This window comes from Scyliorhinus canicula, chromosome 1 (genome assembly GCF_902713615.1).
Source record: "Scyliorhinus canicula chromosome 1, sScyCan1.1, whole genome shotgun sequence".
Classification (NCBI taxonomy): Eukaryota; Metazoa; Chordata; class Chondrichthyes; order Carcharhiniformes; family Scyliorhinidae; genus Scyliorhinus; species Scyliorhinus canicula.
Window position 1 is genome coordinate 305,001,042 of NC_052146.1, and position 15,689 is coordinate 305,016,730.

Here is a 15,689-nt window from a genome sequence, read left to right on the forward strand (position 1 = left end):
ATCGAACCTGGGACCCTGGCACTGTGAAGCAATAGTGCTAACCACTGTGCTAGCGATGTGCCATCAGAGGGATTTGAGCGAGAGATTCTCAGCTGATGGAGTTTAATCCAGATAAATGTGAGGTAATGCATTTTGGAAGGTCTAATATAGTTGGAAAATATACAGTAAATAGCAAAACTCTTAAGAGTTGATAGGCAGAGTGATCTGGGTGTACAGCTAAGTCATGTTGCAGCTTTATAAAACCTTAGTTATACCGCTCTTGGGATATGGGGCAGAATTCTCCGCAACGGCCGACACCGTCGTGACACCCGGAGTGTTTCGTGACGGCGTCGGAGGCCGCTCCTCGTACCCTATTCTCCCCCCCTGGGGGGCTAGGAGTGGCGTTTCGTGCAACTCGGCCGCCGGGCCTTGACGCTGGCGTCAAGGCGGCGTGCCGATAATGATACGGCCAGCGGCGCCTTAGTGACGTCAGCCGCGCATGCGCAGGTTGCTGTCTTCCCCTCCGCTGCCCCGCAAGACGTGGGGGCTTGATCTTGCGGGGCGGCGGAGAGGAAAGAGTGCATCTCTTGGAGACGTCGGCCCGATGATCGGTGGGCGCCGATCGCGGGCCAGTCCCCTCCCGAGCACGGCCGTGGTGCTCGATCCCCTCTCCGCCCCCCCCACAGGCCCAAAACTTACCTTTCATGCCGGCAGCGACCAGGTGTGGTTGCCGTCGGCGTGAACAGGTTGGGAACGGCAGGCCGCTCGGCCCATCCGGGCCGGAGAATCACGGGTCGCCGTGAAAAATGGCGACCCACGATTCTCCAAGCAGCGTGTCGCAAAATGCGACACGCCATTTTGGGGGGGGGGGGTGGGAGAATTGCGGGGGGGTGCCAGAGCGGCCCTCCCGCGATTCTCCCACCTGGCCTGGGGAGCGCAGAATCGCGCCCATGATGGTGTTCAATTCTGGTCATCACACTACCAGAAGGATGTGGAGGCTTTGGAGAGGGTACAGAAAAGATGGAGGGCATTAGCTATGAGGAGAGGTTGGAGAAACTTGGTTTGTTCTCCTTGGAACAACGGACGTTGAGGGGCGACCTATTAGAAGTCTACAAGATTATGTGGGGCATGGACAGCGTGGATAGTCAGAAGCTTTTTCCCAGGATGGAAGAGTCAATTACTAGAGGGCATATGTTTAAGATGCAAGGGGCAAGGTTTAAAGGAGATGTACAAGGCAAGATTTTTACACAGAGGATGGCGGGAGCCTGGAACTCGCTGCCGGGGGAGGTAGTGGAAACAGATACGATAGTGACTTTTAAGGGGTGTCTTGACAAATACATGAATAGGAATAGGATGGGAATAGAGGGATATGGTCGCCTGAAGAGTAAGGGGTTTTAGTTCAGATGGATAGCATGGTCGGTGAAGGATTGGAGGGCCGAAGGGCCTGCTGTTGTGCTGTAATTTTCTTTATTCTCTTTGTTCTTTGTTTTGTAATTGAGACAGCAAATGGAATCTTGTCCTTCATTGCTAGAGGGATGAAGTTTAAAAGCAGGAAGGTTATGTTGCAGCTGCATAGCGTGCTGGTGAGGCCACACCTGGAGTACTGTGTACAGTTTTGGTCTTACTTCAGAAAGGATGTATTGGTACTGGAGGGTGCACAGAGGAGATTCACTGGGTTGATTCTGGAGTTGAGAGGATTGGTTTATGAGGAGAGAGTAAGTAGACTGGGACTATCCTCATTGGACTTTAGAAGAATGGAGGATCTTACAGAAACATATAAAATTATTGTGGTGATGTGCATCACTGTAAATACACAAGGGGTTAATGCACACTAAGACAAAATAAACACTAGATGGAGCATCAGAGACATCATGACACACAGACATTCAACCAATAGGTTAGTAAGATAGGACATGCCCAATGGGCAGTCAAGACATCCAGAGGTGACACTACCACAAGGGGGCAATCCATATAAAAGGACAGGGCACACATGCTCTTTCTCTTTTCCACAGGCGACACCAAGAGAGAAGGACGGGCAGATCGGAAGCATCACACCCACCGCATGGCTTAGAGCAGACTGGTTAGTTAGACTGAGTTACTATAGCAAGATTAGCAGGAGAGTCAAACTCAAATAGGAGAATTGTTAACTGTTCAATAAATGTGTTAAACCTATCTCCAAGTCTGAACCTTCCTTTGTCAGAGCAAACATCAAGGAAGCAGCTTATGGTACATGAAGAAGCATAACACAACAATTATGAAGTGAAGAGATAGGAGCAGGGAGGTTGTTTCCACTGGCCGTTGAAACTGGAACTAGGGGACATAGCCTCAAAATAAGGGGGAGCAGATTTAGGACTGAGTTGAGGAGGAACTTCTTCACCCAAAAGGTCATGAATCTGTGGAATTCCTTGCCCAGTGAAGCAGTTGAGACTACCTCGATAAAGATTTTTTATACAAAGGCAAATAGATTTTTGAACAGTAAAGGAATAAAATGTTATGGTGAGCGGGCGGGTGTGGGGCTGAATCCATAAAAAGATCAGCCATGGTCTTTTGAATGGCGGAGCAGACTCGAGGGCCAGATTGCCTACTCCTGCTCCTACTTCTTATGTTCTTATGGTTTGGTTTCCTTTTAATTAGAGTTTTTGCAATTGTGAAATTTCAGTGCAAGACAAGTAGTTCCAGCTCAAAGGTAAGGAAACTAATGCAAGGTTTAAATGTTGAAGCAGGTGCATAACCAACCACCTCGCCTGCTTAAAATATAACTGCACCACTGCTTGAAATATTTATTCTGCAAACATTCACTCAGTCTACTGTAGCGAGTGAGTTTAGATTGTTGGTCCCTGTGAATATTCTGTTGTTTTATTGATACATGGTGCAGTACATTGACACTTTTTATTCGCTGTTGTATTCTGTAGTTTCGAATTACAATGGGTAACTTCAGCCAAGGAAAATAATTCTGTAATATAATGGCACATAATGTTACGCCTCCGAAATGAGGCTTCTCCAATATTTTCAGTTAGTATGATAGGGTAGAGTATAATAGCCTAATTTGACTTTGAGGTAATAACTTGGAGGCAATCAATTTTGCAACTGTCCCATTACCACTTTGGAAGTGTGAGGTCGCTGGTTAAATGCAGAATTAATTGCATTAATTGCATTAAATGTGACATAATTTACTTTCCTCTTGCAATGCCTGCTTAACACAACTGCCTTAACACAATGGAAAAAGGAGTTTCACATGAGTGTATTAAATGTTCACAAGAGATCATAATTCATACCCCAGTCTGTGGGGGCTCAATTCGTACACACACACCTAATTTATTACTTAGTCCTAGTTTATTACTTTGTAGTCCTTGGTGACAATTCAGCTTCTTCATGTTGACAGCCCTCAGAAATACTCCCCGCAGGCAGTACCAGAAATGGCAGCGGCACTCCCTGTTGTGAAGGTCCAGAAGGCCTGAGGGCCATGCCTGGGAGCTCTGGCGTTTAGCCACCTCCTAGGCCATCGCCAATCACCACTAATTCTGGACATCAGGAGGGAGCAAATAAACAACCCTTTCCTTCTCATTTTGCCAAGCTACACCTCAGCTCCTGCTCATTATCCAATTATTCCGTTCATAATCTGAGAGGAATGGGATTTCATCCTCCCCTTCCCTCAGCCCGGAGATCCTGTTCTATGGAAACATAACGTGATTGGAAGCAGCCCCTCCAACAATGGGTGGGCACTAAATTGCCTAAAGCCGCCAAAATGGGTGGCTGAGCAATGATCAGTGAACCAAGGTGTTGATTGACTTCTGGGGCAAAATAATTGAGAAATGTGAATGTGGATCAATTTTATTTATTCACAGGGCAGCACTGTGGCCTAGTGGTTAGCACAACCGCCTCACGGCGCTGAGGTCCCAGGTTCGATCCCGGCTCTGGGTCACTGTCCGTGTGGAGTTTGCACGTTCTCCCTGTGTCTGCGTGGGTTTCGCCCCCACAACCCAAAAATGTGCAGAGTAGGTGGATTGGCCACGCTAAATTGCCCCTTAATTGGAAAAAATAATTGGCTAATCTAAATTTTTTTTTTAAAACTTTATTTATTCACATCTTTCATCAGCTACAAAGCACTTCAGGAGAGTTTGGAGCAGCTGCCATAATAACAAACTCCACCATTCCCAATGCAACGAATGACCTATACACAAAGTATTAAAAATATTTTAATGTTGAATTATTGAAGGTTTTGGTGGTGAGGTCAATTGCAAATTTAAAAGCTGACCCTGATAGCTTTTGTGTTATTTATGGGTATTAAGAGTTACAGAACCAATGGAGTTGAGATGCAGATCAGCCATGATATAATCGTACGGTGGGTAACACCCCTCTCCTTGAACCGATGCTCCAGGTTCAACTCCAGAGTTTAATGATCACAGAAGGTGTATTCAGAAACAGCTAAACAGGTTGATTATTAACCTGTAAATGCTTCTTATATACCTACGGCAGGCAGTGAGAGTGGGAGAGACAGCTAGTCAACCATACTTAATGCCAAGTGGTGCCCCTAAAGCTACAGTTTCAGGCCAGTGACCTGTTCCAGGCAAAACAAACTATGGAAAACAGACTTAATACTTTTAAAAGATCATCTGGACTCGAAACATGAGCTCTTTTCTCTCTCCCTACAGATGCTGCAAAGACCTATTGAGATTTTCTAGCATTTTCTCTTTGGCTTCAGATTCCAGCATCCGCAGTAATTTGCTTTAAGACCTAAATACCTGTTTTGTTTGAGTCATGTATCTCTAGATGCAGGAAGTCACATAAGTCAGGTTTAAGTGGCTGATTGGCCTCCATTATGTTTTTATTACTACCAGTGCTTTATATGTAACTGCTTTGGAGAGAAGCATTCTGTTAAATCACTGAACAATCAGCACATTCGTTACCTGACTGTTCCGTAGGTATCACCATCGGCTCATCAGAAAGGGTTGTCTGCTCTTCCCCGAGAAGTGGCAAACTTTCTCCACCTTCAAACATTCCGGAAACTGCCACTCTGTAGGTGGTGTCAGCTCTGTAGATACAAAAACAGAGCCACGGTGTCAGCTTGACATAATAATAATAATCTTTTCATTATCACAAGTAGACTTACATTAACACTGCAATGAAGTTACTGTGAAAAGCCCCTACGTGCCACATTCCAGCACCTGTTCGGGTACACAAAGGGAGAATTCAGAATTCTCAGCCGGTACGGGAATTGAACCCGCGCTGCTGGCCTTGTTCTGCATTACAAACCAGCGCTGGGATTCTCCCCTACCCGGCGGGGCGGGGGGGTCCCGGCGTAGCGGGGTGGCGCCAACCACTCCGGCGTCGGGCTTCCCCAAAGGTGCGGAATTCTCCGCACCTTTGGGGGCTAGGCCAGCGCCGGAGTGGTTGGCGCCAAGACCGGCGCCAACGGCCTTTGACGCCCACCCTCCGGCGCGGGGCTGACAGAAAGGCCTTCGCCGGTTTGTGCATGCGCCGGTGCGTCAGCGGCCGCTGATGTCACAACCGCCGCATGCGCGATAGGGGGGTTCTCTTCCACCTCCGCCATGGTGGAGGCTACGGCGGCAGCGGAAGAAAAAGAGTGCCCCCATGGCACTGGCCCGCCCGCCATTTGGTGGGCCCCGATCGCGTGCCTGGCCACCATGGAGGTACCCCCCGTGGTCCGATCGCCCCGAGGACACTGGGGGTCCGTTTGCGCTGCCAATCTCGCCACCACCAGAGGTGATTGAAAGCACAGCGGCGGGAGAGGCCTCTCAGCGGCGGGACTTCGGCCCATCGCGGGCCAGAGAATCGCCGCAGGGGGCTCGCCGATCGGCGCGGAGGGACGTGATTCCCGACCCCGCCAATTCCCGGGTGGCGGAGAATTCCGGCCACGGCGGGGGTGGGATTTCCACCGGTCCCAGGTGATTCTCCGACCCTGCGGGGGGGTCGGAGAATTTCGCCCCAGCTGTCTAGCCCACTGGGCTTGTTGGCATAAAAAAAGTTTTTTTAAATTTACAATCAAAGTGAAGAACTTCACTGCAAAGCAACTACATCTTTGGTCCCTTGTTCGAAGCACCAGCAGGGAATAAGAAAAAAACTTAGGGAGTCTTACCCTTATCTCAATCATCAATCAGAGCATTGCTCGATATTTTGAGAGACAGCGTTCCATGGATCTCTTTCTCTTATAGCAGCCTGGAACATCTTTTGTGGAGAGAAGTGGGGGTAGGTCAAGCAGAGATGGAAATTGTCCCAAACTTCTTTCTGTGCCCTCCCCCACCCCGCAATGCACCTTCCACTGTCCCTTTTACCTCTGACCCCCGGTTCAGCTCTCTCTTGGAACTCTTGGTGTTTCAAAGCATTTCACAGGAGTATTATTTGACACTGAGCTTCCCATGGAAAAGATTTGGTTCGGGCCAGAGTAAATTTTCGGAGCAACATAATGGAGGAGAGGGAGGTGGAGAAGTTTAGGGAGAGAATTCCAGAACCTGTGAACCAGGAAGCTGAAGGCACAGCCACGAATGGTGGAAAGATGAAAACCGGGAATGAGCAAGAGACCAGAATTGAAAGAGCACAGAGATCTCGGAGGATTGTAGGACTGGAGGGGGATGGTTGTTGCATAGATAGGGAGGGGTGAGGCCATTTGAACACAACAAATAGATGTAAGTCGGTGAGAACAGGGGCGATGAGCAAGAGGGGTTGGTGCAACTCAGAATAGTGGCAGCAGAGTTTTGGATGAGGTCATAATAATGGAGAGTGGGGAGGCAGCCAGAGGAACATTGGACTCATGGACAAGAGCTCAGCAGCTGATGCTCTAAGGCAGGGCGGGAGATGGACAACATTGCAGAATGGGAGACAAGCGATCCTGACAATGTAGTGGATATGTGGTTGTGAGCCCAGCTCAGGGCCGAATACGAGCATATAATATCCTACAGGCATTCTGTAACTGTTTCGTAACTGTTTCTCTTTAAAAACAATGAGTGTCTTTGATTGACAAACTATTCCAAATAGTTGCAATCAAAAGTGCATTAAGTAAATGTTTAAATATGAGAACTCCCTCATGAGCATCAAAATCCATTTCAGACTTTACCTTCCTCACTCTATCAAGTAACATGTAACATAGTTAAGTAAATAACTGGAGCACTGGAATATAATTGCACCAATGGGAGGTGACTGAATTCTAAAGTAATCTGAGGTAAGAAAAAATAAAGGATGAAGCAAAAAGGAAGTGTAAAAACAGTTACATCATGGCTTAATGGAAAACAGATAAAGTAATCAACGTGCATTTACTTCGGAATATGCAGAGGGAAGCTCCATCCCCTGATTATTTCCAGGCCACAGTTTGAGCCGGGATAAGCTGTCGTGGCACACGGGGCCATTGTGCCCAGGTGGAGTGAAAACCAAGGGCTGGCAGAAAGTCGACCAGATCATAATGAAAAAAAGATGTAAGCCGTAAAAAGAATAATGCAAACCAGCCACTGCATTTCCCAAACTGAGCTGCAATCATCACAATCACTCCTTCCAAGTTAGTAATGATGACTCTTTTCAGTTTGAGTCCATAGCTGCTGTTTTATTATTGATAATAAGTAGGTAAATAAATTGAGAATGTTTTCAATCTCACCAAGGCATTTGCCCTTCTCCGAGGTCAGAGGCAGCGAGCTCCATTACCAAGATCATGCTTGCAATAATAGTTTCCAGCACCGGAACCATTGAAAACCCAAATTTGCTGAAGCCAAATTACGTTTCCTTTCTTAGCCCTATCTTCCCCTTCCTATCTTGATGCCCTTGGTTCTTCATCCAGAATTCTCCATAACAATAACATTCAATGGAGCAAATTACCCAGCCCTTTGCCTTCCAATAGTACACATTTGGAAGAGTTTAAATGTTTGAATTTAAAAACTGAAAGAGGCGGAAAAATGTAAGGTTCTGCATGAGTGAACAGAAATCGGCTGAGACATCTGACAATTTGGAAATGAATCCTTATTTTTATTGCGGCAAGTAAGACAGTGGAATAGCAATGGCAGGGGTTTTTAGGGGTAATTCAGGAGGCACAACAGAAATACATCTCAAGGAGGAGGAAACATGCTGAGAGGACAAGGCATCCATGGCTGATGAGGGATGTCAAGGACAGCATAAAAGCAAAAGAAAAAGCATACAAAGTGGCGAGAATTAGTGAGAAACCAGACGATTGGGAGTCCTTGTTAAAGATTCTCTTAAGGTTAACATGCAGGTTCAGTCGGCAAATGCAATGTGAGCATTTATGTCGAGAGGCCGAGAATACAAGAGCAGGGATGTACTTCTGAGGCTGTATAAGGCACTGGTCTGACCCCATTTGGAGTATTGTGAGCAATTTTGAGCCCCGTATCTAAGGAAGGATGTGCTGGCCTTGGAAAGAGCCCAGAGGAGGTCACAAGGAAGATCCCTGGAATGAAAAGCTTGTCGTATTCGGAACGGTTGAGGACTCTAGGCCTATACTCGTTAAAATTGAGAAGGATGAGGGGGGATCTTATTGAAACTTACAGGATACTGCGAGGCCTGAATCCAGTGGACGTGGAGAGGATGTTTCCACTTGGAAGAAAAACTAGAATCAGAGGACAAAATCTCATTCTGAAGGGACGATCCTTCAATGATGATCTGTTTCGTCTGATGATCTGTTTGCATTTTATGCTGGGTGCCAAGTGATTGGTGTCCTCATTGTATTGTAGAGATGAGCAGGAATTTCTTCAGCCAGAAGGTGGTGAATCTGTAGAACTCTTTGCCGCAGAAGTCTGTGGAGGCCAAATCACTGAGTGTCTTTTGGATTGGATTGGATTTGTTTATTGTCACGTGTACCGAGGTACAGTGAAAAGTATTTTTCTGCGAGCAGCTCAACAGATCATTAAGTACATGGGAAGAAAAGGGAATAAAAGAAAATACATAATAGGGCAACACAAGATATACAATGTAACTACATAAGCACTGGCATCAGATGAAGCATACAGGGTGTAGTGTTAATGAGGTCAGTCCATAAGAGGGTCATTTAGGAGTCTGGTAACAGCGGGAAAAAGCTGTTGTTGAGTCTGTTTGTGCGTGTTCTCAGATTTCTGTATCTCCTGCCCGATGGAAGAAGTTGGAAGAGTGAGTAAGCGGGTGGGAGGGATCTTTGATTATGCTGCCCGCTTTCCCCAGGCAGCGGGAGGTGTAGATGGAGTCAGTGGATGGGAGGCAGGTTTGTGTGATGGACTGGGCGGTATTCACGACTCTCTGAAGTTTTTTGCGGTCCTGGGCCGAGCAGTTGCCATACCAGGCTGTGATGCAGCCAGATAGGATGCTTTCTATCGTGCATCTGTAAAAGTTGGTAAGGGTTAATGTGGACATGCCGAATTTCCTTAGTTTCCTGAGGAAGTATAGGCGCTGTGGTGCTTTCTTGGTTGTACCGTCGACGTGGGTGGACCAGGACAGATTTTGGAGATGTGCACCCCTAGGAATTTGAGCCTGCTAACCATCTCCATCTCGGCCCCGTTGATGCTGACAGGGGTGTGTACAGTACTTTGCTTCCTGAAGTCAATGACCAGCTCTTTAGTTTTGCTGGCATTTGGGGAGAGATTGTTGTCGCTACACCACTCCACTAGGTTCTCTATCTCCCTCCTGTATTCTGACTCATCGTTATTCGAGATCCGGCCCACTATGGTCGTATCGTCAGCGAACTTGTAGATGGAGTTGGAACCAAGTTTTGCCACGCAGTCGTGTGTGTATAGAGTGTAGAGTAGGGGGCTAAGTACGCAGCCTTGCGGGGCCCCGGTATTGAGGACTATTGTGGAGGAGGTGTTGTTGTTCATTCTTACTGATTGTGGTCTGTTGGTCAGAAAATCGAGGATCCAGTTGCAGAATGGAGAGCCAAGTCCTACGTTTTTGAGCTTTGATATGAGCTTGGCTGGGATTATGGCGTTGAAGGCGGAACTGTAGTCAATAAATAGGAGTCTGATGTAGGAGTCCTTGTTTTCGAGATGCTCTAGGGATTAGTGTAGGGCCTGGGAAATGGCGTCTGATGTGGACCGGTTGCAACGGTATGCAAATTTTCCGACAGAGATAGATAGGTTCTTGATTAATAAGGGGATCAGGGGTTATGGGAGAAGGTTGGAGAATGGGGATGAGAAAAATATCAGCCGTGGTTGATTGATGGAGCAGACTTGATGGGCCGAGTGGCCTAATTCTGCTCTTATGTCTTCTGGTCTCAGGACAGCCTCATTCTCTCCCCAGGCCACATCTGGAGTACTGTGTACAGTGTTCATCTCCGTATTTAAGGAAAATGTTAATGCGTTGGAAGCAGTTCAGGGAAGGTTTATCAGACTAGTACCTGAAATGGTCTTTATGAGGAAAGGTTGGACAGGCTGGGCTTGTATCCACTGGAGTTGTGAAGAGTGACTTAATTGAAAAATGTAAGATCCTGAGGGGTATTGCAGGGTGGATGTGGAGAAGATGTTTCCTCATGTTGTTGAGGAATATAGCATCAGGAGCCATTATTTAAATAAGGGATCGCTCATTTAAGATGGGTGAGGACAGATGAGAATCGCGGCCCATGGTTTAAAGGGACAGAAACAGAGTACCAATTTGGGCAAGTTTAGCGGGGTGATTCTTGGTGCTGCTCCACTATTCAATGGCATTTTGCCATTTTTTTGGGTCTCGGCAAGGAATGCCCCGCTGAGGTTGCGTTTACATCATTTCTGGCACTGTCAAGTTCTTGCCAGTGTAGGAAGAGAATTCATGGATCCCGGTGCCATTTTTAAATGTCATCCCAATCTTTTGACCCAATTCAGCCACCCCATCACAACCTCTGGACCCTGCACTGTACCCCACGTACCTCTCACGGGGTCCTCGAGTCCCCCCTCACCCCATCACTTAAGGGCACAGCACCCATAGGCCTAATCCCTGGCATGGGAAACCTGGCACCTTTGCATCTTGGCACTGCCAGCCTGCAACCCTGGTAGTGCCACCCAGGCAACTTGGCAGTGCTAGGGTGGCACTACCAGGGTGTCCAGGGCAGTGCTAAGGTGCCAGGCTGGCAGCGCCAAGGTACCCAGGTGTCAGCAGGAATCCTGCCCAGAGCCTGACCACTCAGGTGTCTCCAATAGCTTGGGAGACCCCTCCCAGGTGCTGTTATACCTGGTTTACCAGTGCTAAACGGCACCCTGGCAAGGTGTCACAGGCATGGCTGTTAGTTCATTTCATTTCATTCCTGGGCCCCAGGTGAATATGGTGCAGACATATTTAAATGAGCCTAATGTCTCACTTAAATATGTCAGTCTGAATTTCAGCCAGCGAGTGTGAGATCCAGATCATGATGTTTCGTAAGATTCCTTTAAATCTTGCGAGACATTTCGAGCATCGCGAGATTAAACAACCTCATTGCGTCACCAAGTCGGGCACGATGAGATCATTAAATCACGCCTATGGTGTTTTAAACCAAGGTCCTTTCTGAGATCTACCCATCCAGTTATAAAATCAACTGGGATCATAGCAGAAGAAACCAATGGTCTTCTTTGAAATCATTCCTGGCTACTTTCATCTATCTTCTGTAAGACAGCTCAAGTCTATCACTGGCAAATATTCCACAGCGTAAGGAACATCAAAGGTGGAAATCTCAAGATCATAATCTCATTTTGCGACTAGAAATCTTGCCAATCTGCTCTTAAGGCTCATGATTTCACTAATACAATGATAGAGGTGCAGACATGTTCCCAGTTTCCTTTCTACTTTCAAAATAAAGAATATTACCCAATTTTGTGTTTACCTTAGCTCTTCCAGCACCACAGTTGTGTCATATGGCCCCAACACCATTTCCCCAAGTTGTTCTTCATGTCCCCTTGGGTGGTAGATGACTTTATATCCCATGACCTCCCCTGGGGATGGTTCCCATGTCACCCTGAAGCTAGATCGTGCAGGTTCAGAGGTTTGTAAGTTTTGGGGAGGTTTGTATGGTGAGGCTGTTGGAGAAGGGAAAAAAAACTAATGTTAATAACTGAACTTCATCGAAACAATATAGCTCACGGAAATCGATATATGAAAATGCAGACAGGAACAAACTAATTTAACATCCTGCCCCGTTGTATCACAGCTATGAAGTTCTGTGCAACATGGCACAAACCCTTCCCTACCATCTGACAACTGGGAAGAGACAGAATCAGGTAGAATCCAAATCCAATTTATTCTGGCATATCTGAAGTGAGTGGTTAGGACACTAACAGATGGTCAGAAGAATTCAGGAGCAGAATCTGACTGAGGACAGTGACCTCTTTTTAATGCATTTCAGCACAGAAACTGCTTTTAGTGATTTTAGATGGCAAATGCTTAATGCATTTAAGTTGTCTCTGCTGCAATGTAGGAGGAAAATTGGCAACCAATTTGTGCACACCAAGATCCCACAAACAGCACTGACTCCTCTAATGGTGCAGCATTCCTCAGTATTGAAATAGTGTCAGTTGGGATATAAGTGGGATTTTCCACTCCCCCCACGTTGTGTTTCTCGGCAGTGGGAGGCAGCCCACCATTGTCCATTGAGCCCACCATTGTCCATTGGCTGGCAGCGGGATCTTCTGACCCCGCTGTTGTCAATGTGATTTCCCGTTGAATTCATCCCCTTCCGACGGGAAACCCATGGCGGGAGTTCGCCGAAGGCAGAAGCGAAAGATCCCTCTGGCGAGAACGGCCAGAAAATCCCCACCAATGTGTTCAAGTTACTTGGACAATAGAACATTACTCTAGAATAATATCGTGGACATATAATCAGCAGAAACAGAATACATTAAATACATACTCAGAGGCCTCAGCAATGCCTTATCTGCTAAGAAACTTTTCTAAATCTCATTGCATGTGGTTCAGCCACCACTGCCTCACCTGTAGTTCCTTGTCCCGATCGTAATTTTCCTTCTCCTTCTCTGTACATAGGAATCACGGAGACGTTGTAAACTGTTTGGGGATGAAGTCGTCTGAGTACAGTGCTGGTCAGATGAGGTGGAACCTTGGTGGCAATGACCCTCCCTCCAACAGCAGGCCGGTAAGAAAGTCTGTAGTTCACCACATGGCCCGGAGCAGGCTTCCACCTCACACGGAAAGTGCTGACCGTTTCGTCTGATATGGTCACTCTCTTGGCTTCTGTTGTAGCTGTTCAACAGAAGAAGAGAAAAATATTGTAGTTGTTGTTTTGGTAAATAATTTTGAAATACTTTTGAAGTGTAATCGCTGTTGTAATGTAGGGAAAAGTGGCAAATAGACTGCTGACAGCAAACTTCCACAAACAGCAAACAGCTGACTGACCACATAATCTGTTTTAGTGCAATAAGGTAATGTATAAACATTAATTGGGACACTGAAAATACTGATCTTTTCCAACCACTTAAGAAAGCACATTAGACTTCAGTAAAACAGACGACAAACCTGTTAAGGCAGGTCTGATTTAACTGCAAAAATACTCTATTGTGTTCAATTTAAGTGGATTGCATTTAGCAAGTTGATAGAGTTAAATATTAACCGTAGAGAAACTATGCATGTTAGGAAGGTTTGTAGGTAGGTAACTTGTTAATGTTGAGTTGGTTGATCTCAGCCAGATGAGAATCAATTCAGTTGAGGAAAACCTGGATTAAGGAGGGGAATATCAATGCTGGAACGTGAACTGTTGATTGTTACTCAGCAATCCCTGTGCAGGGGGACATTATGACATGTGTAGCCAATACAAGACCTGGCTGACATGTCACCACAAAATCACCAAAGTTGGGCCTGAGCATTGTGCATATTAGTGAAGGATAATCAGTGTCTAACAGGCAGGAGACAGGCCACAAGAAAGGAGTTACTTCAGGTTATGGAGGATGTCAATGACAGAGAAGAAAAGAGAGTAATTTTTTCGCATTGCTTTCAAAATTCAAGACCTTGATGGTTCATCGGACAATGGTATCCTAACTTTAAAAATATTACCACACCTCAGTACAAAAAACATTGAAATTTGAACCAGTTAGTTTATGCTTTTGAAGGTAAAGATTTTGGTCTTTACAAGATTTACTGTACCATCAGTGGTTTCCTCTCCCTCAAGAGGATCTGCTTCCCCACTGCCGTATGAAGCATAAACCATTATTTGGTATTTGGTTTCTGGTCGCAGATTCTCCAATGTTGTTTCAGTGCTGTACCCAGGGACCCACTTTTCTCCACTATCATCGTCATAGAGAGATTTCCAGGTGACACGGTAGTTGTATACATTGCCTGGAGCTGGTGTCCAGGAAGCATCGATTGTGGTTGGGGTGACATTTTCTGTCACAAGGTTACGAGCAGGACCACGTACTGAAAAACAAATAAATCGGTGCAAAGTGAGTTTCAAATCATTAAGGCCATAATGTTGCAAACTCAACTGCGGTAATCCTTTCACCAGTAAATAGTTGATAGATGAGATGGGAAGGAATGGTTTAGCCTCGGGGCAGTAACTAGAGGATACAGATTTATGGTGGTTTGCAGAAGAGCCAGGGAAGGTGACAATTTATTTTTTACTCAGCAAATTGTTACGATCTGGAATGTTTTAGCTGAGACAGTGGTGAAAGCTAATCTTGCTCAGACAAACTGTCTGTGAGCATTTGGTTGTGGCTTTGACAAAGTGATTAGTCCAGAAATATTTATGCTTTTTTATTGTGTGAGAAGTAAGGCATTTTCCCCTTGAGGTAGCAGTTGGATATGTTTGCATGTGTGTGAGGAAAAAAGCGAGGAGAAAACACAGAACAAAAAAGGGCTTTGTGGTCCAGTAGCTTTACTGCTTCCATATACAGTCGTTCTGTAATGAATTCTACCCAATCCGTTTAATCTCTGAGAAGAGGTTCTGCAGTCCTGCCAACAAGGCCAAGCAGCACTGAAAGATGCCTCAGCAAATTTACATGCTATGTTACTCATTCCTGATTGGATACGATCTTTAGTCGTGTGATTTCAATATTCCAAACTGCTCAGGAACTGGTGCTTCCAATTTTTCCCATCCAAATATAATTATCCTTAAATGCACAATCCCACTAATCATTCACACTACTTTTTCTTAAACGTGTGAGGCAAAAAGTGTGTTTATGTTTATGTATGGGGGTGTGGGGAGGGGGTGGGGGGGTGGGGTTAATATGAACATGATGCAATTGGAACAATAATAAATTATCAGTCCCTTTTACTATGCTCCTCGTTCATTGGCTGTGGAGCAACGTGAAACAGGCTGACAATGTGCTATTCGCCGTTCGTAGAATATTGCCTAAAGCTTTGTGTGCAGGCACCTGTGGACACTGATGTGAACATGTGCATGTTATCTGACTCAGTTGGTTCTACCTCAGCCTCTGGGTTCATAGTCTCGCTCCAGGAAATCAGAGTATATTCTGGGCTGTTACTCCTGAAGGGGTGCTGCATTAATCAAGATATTATCATTGTGCTAAGGCTACAAATGGTGGGAGTGTTTTTTCCCCTTGGAAGCATCTAGTCAAGCTAGTCAAGATCTTTCTTCGTGCAAAGCAACAGATGAGGACAGTAATGGGAAATGATTCATAAAATCTTCCAGCACTAAAGCAGGCCATTTTGTCTGGTTGTTTGTTACATCAATTGATCTTGGAGCCGATCTTCACCTTTGAATATTTATCCCATTTCCCCTCAAAATTGACTAAAATTTAACCAATCCCTGTGGGAAAGCATTCAGCTGAAGAAAACAAAATAGCATAAAAACACCTTCCAGGAAAAATAAAAGATTT

At 45.8% G+C, this 15,689-nt stretch overlaps 1 protein-coding gene and 1 long non-coding RNA gene across 5 annotated transcripts in view; one reads left to right on the top strand and one right to left on the bottom strand.

The window, feature by feature from the left end:
* The window catches only part of LOC119976369 (collagen alpha-1(XII) chain-like), a 370,037-nt gene that overhangs the window by 277,696 nt on the left and 76,652 nt on the right, over positions 1–15,689 (bottom strand). For 3 of the 4 annotated variants that reach the window (XM_038816870.1, XM_038816860.1, XM_038816879.1), the window contains exons 13-16: positions 13,999–14,268; positions 12,835–13,101; positions 11,732–11,924; positions 4,887–5,011 (exon numbers count right to left, since the gene is read on the bottom strand). The exons of the other annotated variant lie outside the window; for it this stretch is intronic. In XM_038816870.1, the coding sequence (XP_038672798.1) occupies positions 4,887–5,011; positions 11,732–11,924; positions 12,835–13,101; positions 13,999–14,268 (855 nt within the window). The remainder of the gene's footprint in view (positions 1–4,886; positions 5,012–11,731; positions 11,925–12,834; positions 13,102–13,998; positions 14,269–15,689) is intronic. 4 annotated transcript variants of the gene reach the window in all.
* LOC119976386 overlaps positions 1–15,689 on the top strand; it is a 71,014-nt gene that overhangs the window by 7,968 nt on the left and 47,357 nt on the right. The window contains exon 3 of the long non-coding RNA XR_005462920.1: positions 12,886–12,994. This is a non-coding gene — a long non-coding RNA (uncharacterized LOC119976386). The remainder of the gene's footprint in view (positions 1–12,885; positions 12,995–15,689) is intronic.